Raw genomic sequence first — 15,477 nt, forward strand, 5'->3', positions numbered from 1 at the left:
CATCTGGAGCGCCCCAGGTTGAGGAAGGCTGCACTAGACCGATACAGTTAAAAATCAGAGCGCTTGTGACTTGACAGGAGTGGGTTCTTTCGGCGGCACAAGGTCTACAACACGCTTCCCATGTGGGGGGAAACGTTGCTTGAAACTCTAGCTGGGATCAAAGAACCATTCAATTAGTTCCAAGTGTCCAGGGGGACTTGTGTTGTTAAACAACAGCTCCTCTCCCTAGAGCAAAGCACTTTGGAAACAGAGGACGTTCAAAAGCAGACATATACGCACAGTGAGAGGCAGGCAGGGAATCAACGTATCCCAAGTTGTCATTGTTTCATTAAAAGAAAATAAAGGTGTTTTAAAAAAAAAAAAAGACAAATACCTCTTTGGACCCAGGCCGAAATTTAAAAGCAAATTTAAAAACCGCAACTGAGAGGAGAAATCCAGCACAGGTGTGCCTCTGACTTCCGCCCTCCTGAATTTGCCAAGGCCAAACACTTCCCAGAAAGGGCTGCAGCATTGCCCAGGGCCTCTGGCCTACTCACTTGTCCAAATCCTCGCGGGCCACGGCCATGTGGTACGCCGTCTCCAGGGTCAGGACCCCCTGGAACAGCTGCAGCGCCAGCGGCAGGTTGGTCTCCACGTTCTCGATGGCGTAGAGGGCGGAGCAGACGCAGTCTGAGGCCGCTTCGTGCAGGTTCGACGACGTCTTGTCCTGTTGCTGAAAGCCGCCCGAGAGAGAGGAACCTCACTCAGTCCTTCCCTGTCGGGGTCTCATCCAGCGCCCAGCCTCCTGAGCCGTGCCTTTCCCTCCCTGCCTCCCCCCGCAACACTGACCGCTGACCAGACTTGGTTAGCTACACTTTCCTTCCGTTATGAACGTTACGCAGCATCTGTTTAGCATACCGGGTGACGGGCGAAACACAGAAACGAGCAAAGCAGCGCTCAAAGAGCATTAGAGGGATAAGACAGGGAGGGAGGGTGAAGGGGGGGTGACTGTCATGTCTAACCCTACTGCCCCTGCTTTGGGAGAAGGGGTTTCAGGTAATCCATCAGAATCAGATTCAGAATTAGAAGACGCAGCGCCAGACACCAGCCAGCCTGGACCAGTGGGGGAGGAAGCTCTCACGGGAGATTCCTCAGCTGGAAATCAGCCCCCTCCAGAGCTTATCTCCTCAAGGCCAAATCCTACACTCTCAGAGGGAAACAAGGGAGCTTCCGGGGGTGAGCATTCTGAAACACTAACTGATGCTAGGGTCCGCCGGAAGCTGAAATGCACGGTGCGGAAGGAAGGCGTGAGAAAGTCGGTTAGATTACGCCAGAACCTGCCTCCGCACCAGGCGCTCTGAAGTTACAGGCGTTTGAGAAGCGGCTTCTATTCTTCTTGAATGGACAATTGTCTTGCTCAGTTTGCATAGTAATTGCTTAAGGTGCCGTTACAAAGAGGTAGACTCTATTCAGGTTAAAGAACTTAATAAAAGCTTTGTGGATTATTTAGCAAGCCGTCCGAGGGCTTGGGAGGGCCTGGAAAGCAAGGAAGAAAGGGGAGGGGTTAGGAAAGCATCAGATGGCACCAGGGGAACAAGTGAGGGGGAAATGTTCCCGGAAAGACGGTGTGGAAGAAGAGAAGCTTTTGGCAGAGGTGAGAGATTCCTGAAAGGGGTCGGGCGGAGGAATGGCACGTAGAAGGAAGAAGGTGGTGGAACCCTTCAAAATGCACGACAGGATCCCATGAAGAAGCCACGGAGAAGGCGTCCCCACTGCCCCACTCAGGCACCCGCAAGACTAGCAAAATCAGATGACAGAGGTTTTTACGGGTTAAACTTCACTTGGTTGGAGGTTTGATGCAGCCCCCTCCCACGTTGGGGAGATAGAACACACACAGTAAGACACATCTGGCAGTGGACAGGGTGGGGGTGGGGGTGGGGGAGACACCCCCCCCGATTTGACAGAATCTGCACCCGTGTACTTCTCTCTTTCCCGAATTGCAAGACCCCTTCATGCATTCGCTTCTGACACAACAGATTTAAGTTCGAAACCAGAAGGAGATTTGCTAGCGATTGTTAGACCTGGAACAGCCCCCCCTCCTTGAGCAGCTACAGAAGCTGAGACCTCAAGACAGAATCTCGAATACTGGGCAACTTCTTTTACGGATCTCTCCAATTCGATCGGTAGGCGTTAGAAAGGGGCTCTGGGGGACGCCACCGTGTGTGCCCCACCTCCTAGGAGGATGGGGAGTGGACTAGATGGCCTTTGGGGATCCCTTCCAACTCCTGGATTCCAGGAAGAGGGGGGGAGTGTTATTCCTTGCAAATTCCGTGAGCACACACTAGAAAAATACACACCGCTGTGCAGATGTCGGCACTTTCGCATTCGGTGGCTGGTCGGATCCAAGCGCAACACCGGACCGTCCTCAGTTCAGACCTGCCCCAAAGGAGACCTGCGCAACCATTGAGGGTGCGTCGAAACCCTCCCTCCCTCCCCGGCACCAAGCCCCGGCAATGAGCGCCTGGCCACTTAAGCCAGGCCGTCCTTCAGAGACCTGAGCTCTGGGGTCCCAGGAAACGCGAAGGAACAAGATAAGCCACAGGGCATGGGGGTGGAACCTGGAGTATGTCCAAAAACATTTCTTATGGCCTGCGCGTTTCGGACTGTGTGGAGTCCTTCATCAGGGCACTTCGTACAGCGATATGAGCTCACTTCTCTCCTGAGCGACAACGTGCTACGGTAAACGTTGTGTGCTACCTCCAGCGTTCAGGGCAGTAAGCCCGTGTGCCCCAGTTGCTGGGGAACATGGGCGGGAGGGTGCTGTTGCACCATGTCCTGCTTGTTCATCCCTGGCCGACGGCTGGTTGGCCGCTGCGTGAACAGAGCGCTGGACTAGGTAGACCCTTGGCCTGATCCAGCATCAGGGCGCTTCTGATGTTCTTATGGACAGGCTCCAGGTTCCACCCTTTGGCTTTTTCATTCCTTCGTTATTTGCGGTCCCCTCTTTATCGGCGACTAGTCCCAGGAAACGCACCAGAACCTCAAAGAGCAGCGACAGTAACTTGCTGTTGGCCATGAAGGTGCTGTCCAGGACCCCCAGGTTGAACCAGCTCCCCAGGCAGCGAAAGATCTTGATGAGCACCTTCTCGTCATTGCCGGCCTTCTCCACGCAGGTCACCTGCGGCACAGAGGAGGAAGAGGAACAAGAGCGGCGCTGAGATTGCCTCAAACAACGCGGCCTGCAGAGCCCCTTTCAGCAGCGCTCAGGCGCTCTGCTCGCAGGGCCCTGGCGTGCAGTGCGCGCCCTGACCGGGCAGGGTGGGTGGGTGATGGACGGAGAGGCTGGACGGCCTCTCCGCCCCCTTCCGTTCTTTGAGGGAGTCGAGCATGTCTCCATCCGTCTGTAGCCGGACCACAGACAGATATGAAGTGATGGAGGATCGCCCTCTCTCTGAGCATGTGCAGAGCGCCTTTCTCTCCACAGCTGACAGCTTAGGCTTAAGGAGCAGGGCTTCTTTCCAGGTCACATGCCAGGATTTCCACGCAGGCCTGCAGCCCCCTTCAGAACTTAAGTGCTGCCTCTCATGGAGGGAACGGTGTTGAGCCAGTCACAAAGCCGGCTGGCTGATGACACAAACTTCGCCTGACAGCGCCTGAAAATGGGCTGTTTAGTGGGACTCCAGAATCTAGGAATTTGGAGACTGGGAATCCAGAAGGGAAGGATTAGGAGGTGGTACCCGCCCCCCCCCCCCTCTCCTCCCTCTGTTCTCTCTCCTGGACCAGAAGGCTTTGGGGATAGTGCCCTCTGAAAAGGGCCTGGCCTGCAGATGGCATCATGACCATCATGGGGAAAGCTGACTTTTGCATGGTTTTGCGATACTGCAAGAGAGGAGCTGTGTTTGCTTCAGCTTGATCTTATCCTGCAAGGGGGAGGCTCCCCGAAGAAAACGATGCATGCTTTGTAATGAGAAAACAAAGCCAGAAACCCTGCCCTGTATGTAGTTTGGTTCTTGCAAGTGAACTGCATGATGGGATTGGAATCATAGAATCATAGAACAGCAGAGTTGGAAGGGGCCTCCAAGGTCATCGAGTCCAACCCCCTGCTCAATGCAGGAATCCACCCTAAAGCATCCCTGACAGATGGTTGTCCAGCTGCCTCTTGAAGGCCTCTACTGTGGGAGAGCCCACAACCTCCCTAGGGAATTGGTTCCATTGTCATACTGCTCTAACAGTCAGGAAGTTTTTCCTGATGTCCAGCCGGAATCTGGCTTCCTTTAACTTGAGCCTGTTATTCCGTGTCCTGCACTCTGGGAGGATCGAGAAGAGATCCTGGCCCTCCTCTGTGTGACAACCTTTTAAGTATTTGAAGAGTGCAATCATTTCTCCCCTCAGTCTTCTCTTCTCCAGGCTAAACATGCCCAGTTCTTTCAGTCTCTCTTCATAGGGCTTTGTTTCCAGACCCCTGATCATCCTGGTTGCCCTCCTCTGAACACACTGTATGTGCCTGAATGTGCAGTGATGCTGAAACTGCTTAACTGGAAGGAAATGCTTAATAGGAATTCCCAACTGTCAAGTCCTCTTGATACAGTAGAAGACAAATAAGCTAGCTTGATTAGGAGGACTGAGCACCCAGGTCAATCTGACATCGCCAATAGAGTTACGGGCCAACTGTTGATAAGGTACTATGAAGAAGTTACCTAGGGAGGTTGTGGGCTCTCCCACCCTAGAGGCATTCAAGAGGCAGCTGGGCAGCCATCTGTCGGGGATGCTTTAGGGTGGATTCCTGCATTGAGCAGGGGGTTGGACTCCATGGCCTTGTAGGCCCCTTCCAACTCTACGATTCTATGATTCTAAGTTTTCTTTGATCCGCCTTTGTTTTGCTTTAGAATTTTGCTTACTGCTAATTGGTTAAGATGCTACTGTGTATAAATATGCCTGCTTTTCACACGGCCCGTTGAGAAGTTCTTCATCTGTAGGCCTCTCTCCATGCAGCTGTATAACGTTCAATAAAACGGAGATGTCTTACAACCGAAGTGGATTTTACCTTTAACAGGAACCTCCAAACCTCCATGTTCTGCCCCTCTGCATGTTTGTTCTTCCAAAAGGAGGCAGCATGGGACCCTTCCATAACCTCACACCCACCCACCCCAGATGGGCTGGACTACAATTCCCATGTTGGCTGGGGATAGTGGGAAAAGTAGCCCAACACATCTGAAGAATGCCAAAGGCTGTAGAGAGCACGTGCCCTTGTTTAACAGAACCCCCCTCCCCTGGTGACACTCTGAGGATGTGGGAGACGGTCTGCGTCATGACTTCCAAGGCTGCCAAACCCCGTGTGCCTGGCCTGTGACCACTGCTGAGGAAGAGCACCGGGCAAGACCTAAGCAGGCTGCAAGGTGCTCTGGGATTCACAGAGGGGGAGGGGGAGGTGTCTGTTGGTGGCCAAAGGTATTGTTTACAGGACTGTTTAGCATAATTAGCTATGCCTCAGTGTTATGTTCTGATTGGTTAATGCTGCTACTGGGCCCTGCCCCTTGAAAGCTTTAATACTGTACCATATTCCCTATGTCTTTTGTCTGATTGCTCCCTTTGAAGAGACCAGGCCTTGATTACTAATCAATAAAGCGCTTTTGAACCCTCTGTCGTTGGAATGGTGGAGTCGTGCTTAAGGGCTGTTTGGATCTCGTCCTTGGGTGAAAAGAACATTGATCTAACAGTTATTCCTGGGAGCCACGAGTGAACAGAAAGTGGGGCCTCAGCAAAATCAGGCAGAAAGAGATGAGCTCAGCAGCCTTGCCTCCGGACACAGACACGCTGCTGGCTTAGTCGAACGCTGAGCCTGGATCACTGCAGGGCGCCAGAGGGGGAAGAAGCCTCCCTCTGGAGCATGCGGAGGGGCTGCCCTGCCCCGTAAGGCACTGGGGGACAGCCAGTCCTCATCTCAGTCAGACCAAATCTCTAGAGAAGGCCGGTGCCGTTTGGCCCGCTAGGACAAAAAGCTTTCGTTGCTTGGTCAATAAACCAAAACGTTACGTCAGCCTTCCCCCAAGATGGCGCCCTTCAGAGGGGTTGGACGGAAACTCCGTCCAACCCCTCTGAAGGGCGCCATCTTGGGGGAAGGCTGTTTTAAACCAAAGACTTAAAAATGCCTCCGCTCCCCCAATTAATTGAGGGTTTAGCGCAGTGGTTCCCAAAATGGGCGGTACTGCCCCCTTGGGGGTGGTGGGATTGCATAGGGGGGCATTAAGAGGCAAGGGGGAGGCAGGGGGGTGCTAAGAGGCAAAGGGGTGGCAGGAGGGCACTCGAGGTGGTCTTTTCCGAGGGTAGGGGGCACTGGGCATGAGTTTGTGGAACCAAGGGGGTGGTGACCTGAAAAAGTTTGGGAACCACTGGTCTAGCGCCTGGTTCATTGATCAGGAAGCCATTATTGAGATTCTGCAGTCTAATGTAACACCACGGGGTAATGCTCCCAGGCTCCAGACAATTCAAAAGCGATAGGATCTTTTCCTTCAGCCGGCAGCATGATCACAAGACACACCCGGGATGATCCCATTTTAAGCTCACAACAACCTTGACAGGTAGAGGTCAGGTTACAAGGGCGCAATCGGCCCAAGGTTTTATGACTGCGTCATAATCTCCCCTCAATCCAGTTGGAGAATTGTTCGAACCGCTTCACCCTACCAGTCCTCAAACCAGGTCTCCAAGCCTCTTCCTGTCCCGATTTCGCTTCCCGGGGGTGGGGGTCCCCTTGCAACTCACCAGCAGAGAGACCACCGTGCTGGAGTAGTAAGCCAGGTCTTCGATGATCTCCGTGCGGCGATTCGCTCCGATGCGCAAGGAACGGCTGTGGACTTCTTCCGGCAGCACCGTCAGGATCTCCAGTAAGAAGGGCAGTGATGTCACGTCGTTATTGTACCTGAAGTCCCGGGACGGGGAGGGAGGTGGGAGGCGGAAAAAAGGCAATGGGAGGAGGGACTGCCAGGCGCGCCGGACATGAAACCAAACGGAGCGGCCGCCAAGCAACAGGGCCCTCAACGCCTGCCATTGGCTTCACCTTGGGAGTGCGAAGCCAACGGCAGCTGATATGAGGTCTCCGAAGGGCAAGGCAGGCAAGACCGTTGCCTCAAGGCTTCTTGCTCATGGGGCCAGAGCGTGGCTTCCCTCACTGGACACAAGAGAGGCTCCTGGAACTCACTACCACAAGATGTAGGGATGGCCACCCATTTGGATGGCTTTAAAAAGGGGTTGGATGAATTCCTGGAGGCAAAGGCTATCAATGGCTACTAGCCCACATGGTTGTGTGCGATCTCCAGTATCCGAGGCAGTAAGCCTATATACACCAGTTGCTGGGGAACATGGGTGGGAGGGTGCTGTCGCACCATGTCCCGCTTGTTCATCCCTGGCCGACGGCTGGTTGGCCATTGTGCGAACAGAGTGCTGGACTGATCCAGCATAACACTTCTTATGTTCTTATGAGTCTACGCTGTACTGCTTTTGTCGCCTGGTGAAGACCTTTTTATTTTCCCAGTGTTTTAGCTCTGCTGCCTTAAATCTGCATTTTAAATCTCTGCGCTGCAGCTAGATTTTATTCCAGCTGTACTTTTATATTGTGGTATTATGCTTCCATATTTTATACCTTGTGGCTTTAATTTTCGTGAACCACCCGGAGAGCTTCTGCTATTGGGCGGTATAGAAATACATACATAAGAGCCTGAGTGAGCTCAGGTGTTGCCCTGATCCATCCTTTGGAGAGGAGACCCTTGCAAGCCCACGTAAGAATGTGGCAGAAGTGTGACAAACAGATTTTGAAACGGAAGTCAGGTGTCTGCATCAGCAACCAGAGCTCGGGTGTCAACTCCTGGATTATTTTCTTTAACCTGGCTTGCTTTCTTCAAGTCTCGTCTCCAAAGGAAACCGGGGATTGAGCTAGCATAGGCTGTTCACAGCGCCAGCATACAACCACTTGCAAACTCATTACACGGGACGAGGTTAAATCAGCTTGCGAGAAAAATTATTACAAGCTTGTCTGGAGGTGGTACCTAATCCCTGTGAAATTAAATTAAATAAATAAGATGAATTCAGCAATATGTTGGAGAGGTTGTCAAGCGAAAGGAACGTATTTATATATGTGGTGGGAATGTGAATTTGTACAAAAATTATGGAAAATGGTGTTTAAAGAGATAAACGAAATTTTAGGAATGGAGATTGAAGAGACACCTATAGTGGCATTATTATCAGTTTATGGAGAACTGAATTGTAATAAAGAGACAAAAGAATTGATAACCAATTTGTTAACAGCAGCAAGGTTAATGATATCTAGGAACTGGAAGGTTCAAGGGGTTGTTTTATTACGGTTTTAATTTTTGTGAACCGCCCAGAGAGCTTTGGCTATTGGGCGGTATAAAAATGTAATAAATAAATAAATATAAATAAATAAATAAATATCATATAGAAGATTGGTACAAAGAAATATGGGATATTGCTATTAATGATAAATTAACATGTAACATAAAAGTTAGAAGAGGAATGATAAAAACGAATGATTTTGAAATAATATGGAAACAGTTTTTAGAATTTGTACTATTAAAGGGGAGAGGGAAAACACCTCCAGAAGAAGTAATGAGATTGGGAAATATGAATAAGATCCCGTGGTTGGAGGGAGCACACTTATGTTAATTATGATTATGTTAAAGAGAATTAAGTTAGAACATAAGTTTATTAAATTGTTTACTTTACATTATTGTGTATTCTGGGGTATTGTTTTATATTGTACTGTTGTATTGTTTGGATGTATTAAAAAATAAAAAATTATGAATAAAAAAATAAATCAGCTTGCGAGAAAAGGGAGACTTACTTTTCCACCAGTGTGTGTACGCAGCCCTTCCAAGAAGCCATCTGTAGGGCAAGGTCTGCTATGGCTAATGCAAGCTGTAGAGGGGAAGAGGGGAAGGCAAAGGTGAGCGCTTCGGAGAAGCAGAGTTTGACTCTCCTGATGAAACCGCCCCGGCACACCAGCCCCCAGCCCTGGAGCAGCAGCCGGGCCTTTTCATAGCAGCCAGCCAGAGGCCTCCCAGGAAGTGGTACCATTCAGTTAGTGACCACGGCGAACACTTTCCTCCACCGCCAACCCACACACACCCCACGGGCCTGGCGTCTTACCTGGGTGACGATGACGGGGGACATGTCTTTCAAGTTCTGGATGTGGGAAAGCAGCGAGTCCCGCAGAGAGACGTGCGAGTCCGTGGGGAGCTCATAGAACGAGGTCTGGATTTTCATCTTCATGGTTTGGGCTGCAAAGTAGCACGATTCCACATCCTGTCGGATCTGCAGCAACTGATCCGAGATCTCCCAGGCGTGAACCTTAGAAATGCAAAGGGGGGGGGAGTGGAGCAATGATGTCAGACGAAGAATGGCAGGCAGCGGGTGAGCATTTATCAGGGACTTCAGAGAGCCTGTCCTAGATCAGGAAGGACTAGGCGGGGGCTTCCCAGATGACCTGAAAAATCATGCATCTGGACTGGCAGGAACTGCAGGCACCCATTGTTATCCACTCAGAAGCAAGTTTCTAGCCCTCAAGATGGCACAGAAAGCCTGAGCCCATGGCTAGTTATGGGCTCATAGCGAGGTAGCATCTTGCAACTGGAGAGCTTCTGTGGGTACGTTTGACCCCCTGGATAGGACCTCTTGCCACGACACAGGCTCTGAACACCAGGCCTGGCCACGGCTACTCCCTGCTCAAGCCAAGCACCACCGCTTGATACGCCTGAGGCAAGGGATAATAACCACCTTCCTCCAAACTATGTGGAGAAAGGGGTTAAATGGAGAAGGATTTCAATATATAAAATAAAACACTGTGAGTTATATGTGCTGAACTATTGTCAGAGTGGGTGCTAAATGTGTAAACTTCAGATGATAAATGCCAAACAGACATGTGGGATTTTTGTGGTAGTTAAAAACAAAATAATTAAAATTTATTTTTAAAAGTTCACAAGCTTTGTTTCAAAATAAAACATTTAAAAACCTTTTTGAAACCTTTCATCCAATCCTTTCACTCATTCATATACGTGCTTTCCTTTCTCTCACACAATCACTCTTGAGCTTTCTTTATTATCAGTATTAATATATCTAAACTATGTGCACACCACACTCCAAAGACACCACTCTCTACCCTGAACCTCAAATTTCCCAGAACTTAAGTACCCTAAACACAGAGAGCACTAAAGACTCTAAGACAGCCTTCCTCAACCTGGGGCGCTCCAGATGTGTTGGACTACTGGCTGGGGCATTCTGGGAGGTGCCGTCCAACACATCTGGAGCGCCCCAGGTTGAGGAAGGCTGCTCTAAGAGTACCTAAAAAGTCTCCTCCAATCCCCTCAGTCCTTCCCTTATATATCACTCCTCCCCAGACATTCTAACTCCACCCACTCAGGCCCACATTCTAAACTCACCACAGACTTACAAACTGCAGACATACATTTGGGAACTGACTTGTGGGGTGCAACGCCACACCTCTGTTCATAGACAGCCAGTCGCATCCTTCAGCAAAGTTCTTGCCAAGAATGGCGCTGGACCAGCCAGGTGAAGGAAGGACGAAGAGCAGGGTCTGCCTTCCCCAGCAGAGCAGTGCCTCAAGAGCAACACGTACACCGCCCTGAGATCTTATTGATATGGGGCGGGATGTAAATGTTTTAAATAAATAAATAAAGACGTTATGTTCCCCCATAGACATGGATGGCAGCCATTCATTTTGCAGGGGTGAAAGCGAAGAGATTCAATTTAGGAATGCAGCTGGAGTGGGGGGGTGGCGGGAACAGCTGCTCTCTGCCCCAGGCAGCCCCAGTAACTCCAGTCCCTGAGAATCAAGCTTGCCCCCAACTGTGTGGCCCTTCCTCTTCCTCTGCATCACCCCATCCCGGTTTAGCGTGTTGTCTGAACAGGCCCAACGACCCTGTTCAGACGACACGCTAAGCCACGGGGGTTAAGCCTTCTGACCTAAACATTATGGCTTAGCGTGTCGCGTGAACCATTCCTAACCACGGTGGCTACATAACCACGGTTTAAACACGCTCGCTAACCATTTGCTGCAAAAGGGTTAGGGGACGAACCACGGCTCAGCCTGTCGTCTGAACAGGCCCGCAGGTGGGAAGGACGTTTTAGACAGAGATAAGGCACTTTAAATGGCACCAGGCGCAGGGGATACACAAACATTGATCCCACGCGTGGCTCCTAAAGCGTCAGCATGCCACTTGCAACTTACGCCTCCCCCTGACACACACACCCCTTCCAAAGTCCCTGGCTCCCTTCCTTTCTGCCCATCGAAAGGTGCCTCACAGACAGTAACTCGTCTAGAGATAACCACGCTATTCAGTTAAGCAAATTCAGGTCACAGACGGCGGGAGAGTTGGCAAGCGTTCTTGCAGGCTGGTGGTGAGTCACTGACATTCTTTTGATTCTGGGCACGGACAAGGATGCTTCTGCCCTGTATGCACAGGCACGCACACACACACACGAGAGAGAGAGGCCTGCCAGCATCGTTCCTCATGCAGGAGCGGGCCAAAACCCCTGGCACAAGGTCACGGGAACAGGGGAAGCCGCCGTACGTCAAGTCAGACCTTTGGTCCATTTAGCCCAGCGCTGCCGACATGGAAGGGCAGAAACGGCCCCTCCAGGGTTTCAGGCAGAAGTTTTTCTCGCCCCACCTGGAGATGTTGCCAGGGGTCGAACCTGGGGCCTTCTGCACGCAGAGTAGGGGCTGCACCACTGGGCTACGGGCTCTCCCAGTGTTGGCAGAAAGATTTTGAGTGTCTCATTTTGACACCAACTTGCAGCCACAGAACATCCTGACCTGGAAAAGGGCTTTCAAGTTAAAAAGCCAGCCTGATTCAGAGTACCACCACCTTCCCTTTCTGCAGACCTTGGGCAAAGGGGAACATGGACCCAGGATCCACATCAGCCGTGGCTCAGAGGAAAAACTTCCTGACTGTTAGAGAAGTACAACAATGGAACCAGTGACCTAGGGAGGTGGTGGGCTCTCCCACCCTAGAGACCTTCAAGAGGCAGCTGGACAGCCATCTGTCAGGGATGCTTTAGGGTGGATTCCTGCATTGAGCAGGGGGTTGGACTCGATGGCCTTGTAGGCCCCTTCCAACTCTACTATTCTATGATCAGGGGTCTGGAAACAAAGCCCTATGAAGAGAGACTGAAAGAACTGGGCATGTTTAGCCTGGAGAAGAGGAGATGGAGGGGAGACATGATAGCACTCCTCATATACTTAAAAGGTTGTCACACAGAGGGCCAGGATCTCTTCTCGATCCTCCCAGAGTGCAGGACACGGAATAACAGGCTCAAGTTAAAGGAAGCCAGATTCCAGCTGGACATCAGGAAAAACTTCCTGACTGTTAGAGCAGTGCGACGGTGGAATCAGTTACCTAGGGTGGACTCTCCCACACTAGAGGCCTTCAAGAGGCAGCTGGACAACCCTCTGTCAGGGATGCTGTAGGGTGGATTCCTGCATTGAGCAGGGGGTTGGACTCGATGGCCTTAGAGGCCCCTTCCAACTCTACTATTCTATGATTCTATGATCCTAAATGGGTGATTCTGTGTATTTGTGGGTCCCGGGTAATAACAGAGCTGAGAAAGGACTCCGAGTATAGAGCTGCCAGTCAGAGTAAACCAGACTTGGGCCAGACGGACCAGCCGCCTGACTCAGTAGTAGGCGCAATGTCATCTGTTCAACTGCTGCAAAAGGCTCAGGTGATGACAACTCCAGGCCATGATTTATTTATCTGATAACACTTATATACCGCCTCATCTGCTAAAAAGCCATCAAGGTGGTGGTGGGCAACCATTTTCCTACGGAAGGCCAGTGACGCAAGAAAAAAAGTCAACGGGGGGCCACAGCCAACCGTGGGAAGAACACACATGCCGCCGGATCTCTCTCTCTCTCTTTCTCTCTCTCTTGCGGTCACCAACCAGGGCATGTTCCAGCCCAGAGATGTGAAGAATCAGAGGGGAAAAACGGATAAAATGTTTTGGCGGGACGAAGAAAAACTAGAAAAAAATCAGGGGTATGTGTGTGGAATGTGTCCCCCCCTCCAGGATTTTTGAACATTTGTGGGGAAGTGGTTTCATCCCAATTTCTTATATTAAGAACATAAGAGCGCCATGCTGGATCAGACCAAGAGTCCGTCTAGTCCCCTCCGCTGCCCCGGGGATTTCCCCCTAACCCTTCACATCTCTACGCCATCCCAAGGAACGGGCACGGATCTCCGATTCCATGCGGCATCTTTGAAAATACGTTACATTTGGAATGATAATATCCGCCCCTCACCCTCTTCCTTCATTACTATGAAGTTGATATTTTTGAATCTGCTGAAAGGACATCATATCGCCTTTAACTGTTTGTGCAAAGTGTAATTAAAAAAAATGAGAGGAGCACAAAGTCCGGTACGAAAGGAAGCGGCTCTGGTCATCCTGCTCCAGCCCAGGGCCGGCAAGGGCCAGCGGAGGCACAGCGGTTTCCCCACCCGTGCCGTGCTCCAGAGCTGGAGCTCCGTCTGCCCAGCGGGTGCGTCAGCGGAGATACAGCCCTGGGCAAGCAGCATTGCCCTCCTCCTGCCGTAAGCACAGCAAAGGTATCAGGCCTGGCCAGGATTCGCACCGCCAAGGTGTGCGCTGCGGAGCAGCTGAAGGAACGGGCGGCTGATTGTGCAAGCCTTCAGCTCTGGGCCTCAGCGCCACTTCCTGCCCCGGGACACACAGACAGCCTCCTGGCCTCAGCCCTGCTGGGTGACTCTGGCCTGCCAGCTTGACAGCAGCTTCGGTCTCTCTAGCACTTTTTGCCGGTGAACGCACTGCTGACCACGACCCTGATCTCACTGTGCAACTGACACTACTGACACGCCTGCCCAAGATGGATCCAAACTACAACAAGGCTACAACCACAAACTACAACTTCTCTCTCTCCCTCGTAACATCCTCTTCGGCCTACAATAATACCATAGGGAAAGTTTGCTCCCTTTCTCCTGTGATGGAGCACGTTTTCCTTTTTTCTTAAAAAAGAAACATCAGCACACATTTCACATCGACTCAGTTCAGACAACACATGATTCTCTATGGTGGTTTTAGAACTCCACAGTGGAGTTTTTACACCACCGTTGAGAAACGTGTAGTCTGGCGGGAAAACTCCACCCCACGGTGGAGTTTATTTGGAAAACACCCCACGCGGAATATCCACGCTGTGCAGAGGAGAGGTCCTGCACAACCGTTGCGTTGTGTGTTGCGTGGAGGGCTCTGTAGAGTTTTCTGTTGCGTTGCGTTGACTTTCCCCACTGGCTACAGAGTTCCCTGGCAAGAGCGTCGAAAGCAGTGAGTGCCACTCTAGGAGAGCTGCCGGGATTGGGATTTTTTCTGCAGCAATGGCTGATGGGATACCATCGGGAGGACCAGGGGAGGAGAGTGTGTGGAAGGACTGTCAAACTAACCTCGCGACGGATTTTACTCAACTCCACAGTACCCCACAGTCACACAACAGTGGAGTTAGAACATGTTCTGTGGGGAGCACCCCCTAGAACCTCAACTAACACGTTGTCCGAATTGAGCCATCCACTCTCTTTTTCTCCGGGTCAAAGCTGTTGCATGACACCTAGTGTCCTTCCAACTCAAGGTATGATGTTACACTATTGTCATGAAAAGGAGGGGGGGTGCAGAGACAGCCGGCACCGCCATGCTTATAAAAAGTAGAATGCTAAATTATACACACTGGGCCCGTTCAGAAGACACCTTAAACCATGGCTTTAACCAAGGTGAATAAGGCTTTTTGTTTTATTCACCATGGTTAAAGCCGTGGTTTAAGGTGTCTTCTCAACACAGCCCGGCTTTTTGGCTTAACCACTGTGGTTAAAACAACGGTTTAAGGTGTCTTCTGAACGGGGCCACTGCCAGATCTGCTTTTTAGTGGTATTTCAAGATCCGCCAGTGAAGGAGGTTGCCACAACCAAGCCTACTGGAAAGGCCAGCACTGTATGTGAGAGCGATCCTGCAGCGTTTAACACACAACTGAGAAACACTACAATGGACTTTCCCTATCTTTCCAACACTTTTGTGAACCGTCCAGAGAGCTTCGGCTATTGGGCGGTATAAAAATGTAATAAATAAATAAATAAATAAATAAATACTATAAAAAAGCTCTCGGCCAACCTGAAATGCTCAAGCAGGCAAAGAAAGGCAGTGCTGAGATTCAGACATTGGTACCGAGTTGCAAATGGCATTTTACTTTGTTCTTTTTATATATATGGTCCTTGGACTAATTCTATTCAAATAACATTACGGACAGAATTGGGTGTGCCCTGTTTAAAATAAGGAAGAATGGATCATTGCCTTGAAAAAGTTTGCAAGAATCACCATGGGAAGTTGACTGGTGGCAAACAAGTTTGCAGAAGCTATTTACAGAGATTGAGCTGAAATATTGATGAGTTCTCAGACAAGGCGGCCTTGCAC

The 15,477-nt window shown here is 50.7% G+C and overlaps 1 protein-coding gene across 4 annotated transcripts in view; it reads right to left on the reverse strand.

Annotated features, from left to right (window-relative positions):
• Nucleotides 1-15,477, reverse strand: part of TNPO3 (transportin 3) — a 63,242-nt gene that overhangs the window by 31,626 nt on the left and 16,139 nt on the right. For all 4 annotated transcript variants that reach the window (XM_063134610.1, XM_063134609.1, XM_063134608.1 and 1 more), the window contains exons 2-6: nucleotides 9,139-9,339; nucleotides 8,834-8,907; nucleotides 6,739-6,895; nucleotides 3,014-3,157; nucleotides 537-712 (exon numbers count right to left, since the gene is read on the reverse strand). In XM_063134610.1, coding sequence (XP_062990680.1) covers nucleotides 537-712; nucleotides 3,014-3,157; nucleotides 6,739-6,895; nucleotides 8,834-8,907; nucleotides 9,139-9,339 — 752 coding nt within the window. The remainder of the gene's footprint in view (nucleotides 1-536; nucleotides 713-3,013; nucleotides 3,158-6,738; nucleotides 6,896-8,833; nucleotides 8,908-9,138; nucleotides 9,340-15,477) is intronic.

Source organism: Elgaria multicarinata, chromosome 9 (assembly GCF_023053635.1).
Source record: "Elgaria multicarinata webbii isolate HBS135686 ecotype San Diego chromosome 9, rElgMul1.1.pri, whole genome shotgun sequence".
Lineage (NCBI taxonomy): Eukaryota > Metazoa > Chordata > Lepidosauria > Squamata > Anguidae > Elgaria > Elgaria multicarinata.